General features: G+C 52.9%; 1 protein-coding gene across 1 annotated transcript; it reads right to left on the bottom strand.

Moving 5' to 3' along the window:
- Positions 1–458: 458 nt before the first annotated feature.
- On the bottom strand, positions 459–1,172 carry LOC121869920 (DNA-directed RNA polymerase II subunit RPB1-like). The gene has a single exon (XM_042371485.1). The coding sequence runs from the start codon at positions 1,170–1,172 to the stop codon at positions 459–461; it is 714 nt and encodes a 237-aa protein (XP_042227419.1).
- Positions 1,173–2,333: the final 1,161 nt, after the last annotated feature.

The following is a 2,333-nucleotide window of genomic DNA, read 5'->3' as shown; positions in this document are numbered from 1 at the left end:
TGTCATCCAAGGTCAAAAGTAGGTCACACAAGGTCAAATATTGGTCATCCAAAGACCAAAGGTGTGTGTGTGTATGTGTCATTCAGGGGAGGAGCTGTGGGGACTTGTGTTAGGGTCAACACAGGCCTGATATTGCCTCCTGTTGTTGATCTTGGGAGCTGAGGGGGGGAGGAGGGGGGTGAAAAGGGAGGGAGGAAGGAGGGAGATGAAGGAGGGAGAGGGAGGTGAAGGAGGAGGGTGAGACGAAGGGAGGTGTGGGAGGAAGGGAAAGGACAAGAGAAAGGGAGAGAAGGGATAACAGACAGACAGAAAAACGGACACAAACACAGAGAGACACAGTACAGGTGTATATATATGAGACAGCCTAACAGCCGTGAACGACCATCTACTCTCCTACACAAATCAGATTTAGTCCCTGGTGCTGGGAGACGTGTGTGTATACCTGCCACAGTGCTGCTTTATATAGTGATGGTGATGAGGGCGTGTAGTTGGGTGCTGAGGGCGTGTAGTGGGTGCTGAAGGCGTGTAGTGGGTGCTGAGGGCGTGTAGGGAGTGCTGAGGGCGTGTAGTGGGTGCTGAGGGCGTGTAGTGGGTGCTGAGGGTAGGGAGTGCTGAGGGCGTGTAGGGTGCTGAGGGCGTGTAGGGAGTGCTGAGGGCGTGTAGGGAGTGCTGAGGGCGTGTAGTGGGTGCTGAGGGCGTGGGAGTGCTGAGGGCGTGTAGTGGTGCTGAGGGCGTGTAGTGGGTGCTGAGGGCGTGTGGGGTGCTGAGGGCGTGTAGGGGTGCTGAGGCGTGCTGAGGGCGTGCTGAGGGCGTGTAGGGTGCTGAGGGCGTGTGAGTGGGTGCTGAGGGCGTGTGTGAGGGTGCTGAGGGCGTGGGTGCTGAGGGCGTGTAGGGAGTGCTGAGGGCGTGTAGGGGGTAGTGCTGAGGGCGTGCTGAAGAGTGCTGAGGGCGTGCGTGGTGGTGCTGAGGGCGTGAGTGGGTGCTGAGGCGTGCTGAGGGCGTGTAGGGAGTGCTGAGGGCGTAGTGGGTGCTGAGGGCGTGTAGGGAGAGGGCGTGTGAGGGCGTGAGTGGGTGCTGAGGGCGTGTAGAGTGCTGAGGGCGTGTAGGGTGCTGGGCGTGTAGTGGGTGCTGAGGGCGTGTAGGGAGTGCTGAAGGCGTGTAGGAGTGCTCATTCCTGCCTTCCTTCCCTAACTCTCAAAATTATCGTCATAGTCAACAGCCAATATCACCTCTTATGACTTTACACACACACACACACACACACACACACACACACACACACACACACACACACACACACACACACACACACACACACACACACACACACACACACACACACACACACACACACACCTCAACTGCTGCCGAATACTCAAAAGGTTCCCATCGCGTCTCAGATTATCCCCACTACCCCCACTCACCCTCCCCCCCCCACCCACCGTAGGCACCAGATGACAGCAGACCACCTGGTGCTGACAGAAGAATCAAGTGAGACAACAGCAGCTGACAGAAGTATACAAAATTAGCTGTTATTTGACCTGCTGACACTCGTTAAGCTGACGGTAGATAAACTGACACTGGATAAGCTGACAGTGGCGTAAGCTGACAGATGGAGAGAGGTGGAGAGGGAAGGGAGAGGGAGGAGTGATATGTGTGTACTTGAGGTGTCAGCAAGCACACACACACACACACACACACACACAGTACTGAAGATCTGTATACACGGGAGAGATATACAGTATACAGGTGTGAGGAAAGGTTAATAACTGCAGGTATTGTGGCCTCTTATTGGGTTACAGGTGAGAAGAGCTCCCAGCCACCACCTCCCAGCCACCACCTCCCAGCTCACCACCTCCCAGCTCACACAACTGCCTGAGAAAGAGACTCACTATAACGAACGACTCACTATAACGAACAAGACTCACTATAACGAACGACTCACTATAACGAACGAGACTCACTATAACGAACAAGACTCACTATAACGAACGAGACTCACTATAACGAACGAGACTCACTATAACGAACGAGACTCACCAACGTATCTATATTTCACTCTCCCTCCCAAAAAGTTACATTGGCGCTAATTTCGAGTAACAGATTGTGTTTGTATCGGAGTCATTCCTCTCTCCTGCCCTGAAATATGAGAGACGTGTGCATGTGTGCATGTGTGTGTGTGTGTGTGTGTGTGTGTGTGTGTGTGTGTGTGTGTGTGTGTGTGTGTATTAAAGATGAATACAGAGACTTGTTAATCCTTCATTGTTTTTATTGTTGATGGTCTAGTTTAATTACCACCCTTGTTACCTGTTTAATGACCTAGTTGATGAAGC

The sequence above is a fragment of the Homarus americanus genome, unplaced genomic scaffold (assembly GCF_018991925.1).
Source record: "Homarus americanus isolate GMGI-L3 unplaced genomic scaffold, GMGI_Hamer_2.0 scaffold14467, whole genome shotgun sequence".
Taxonomy (NCBI): Eukaryota; Metazoa; Arthropoda; class Malacostraca; order Decapoda; family Nephropidae; genus Homarus; species Homarus americanus.
Note: the sequence above shows the minus strand (reverse complement) of the source record. Positions and strands in the feature narration are given on the sequence as shown.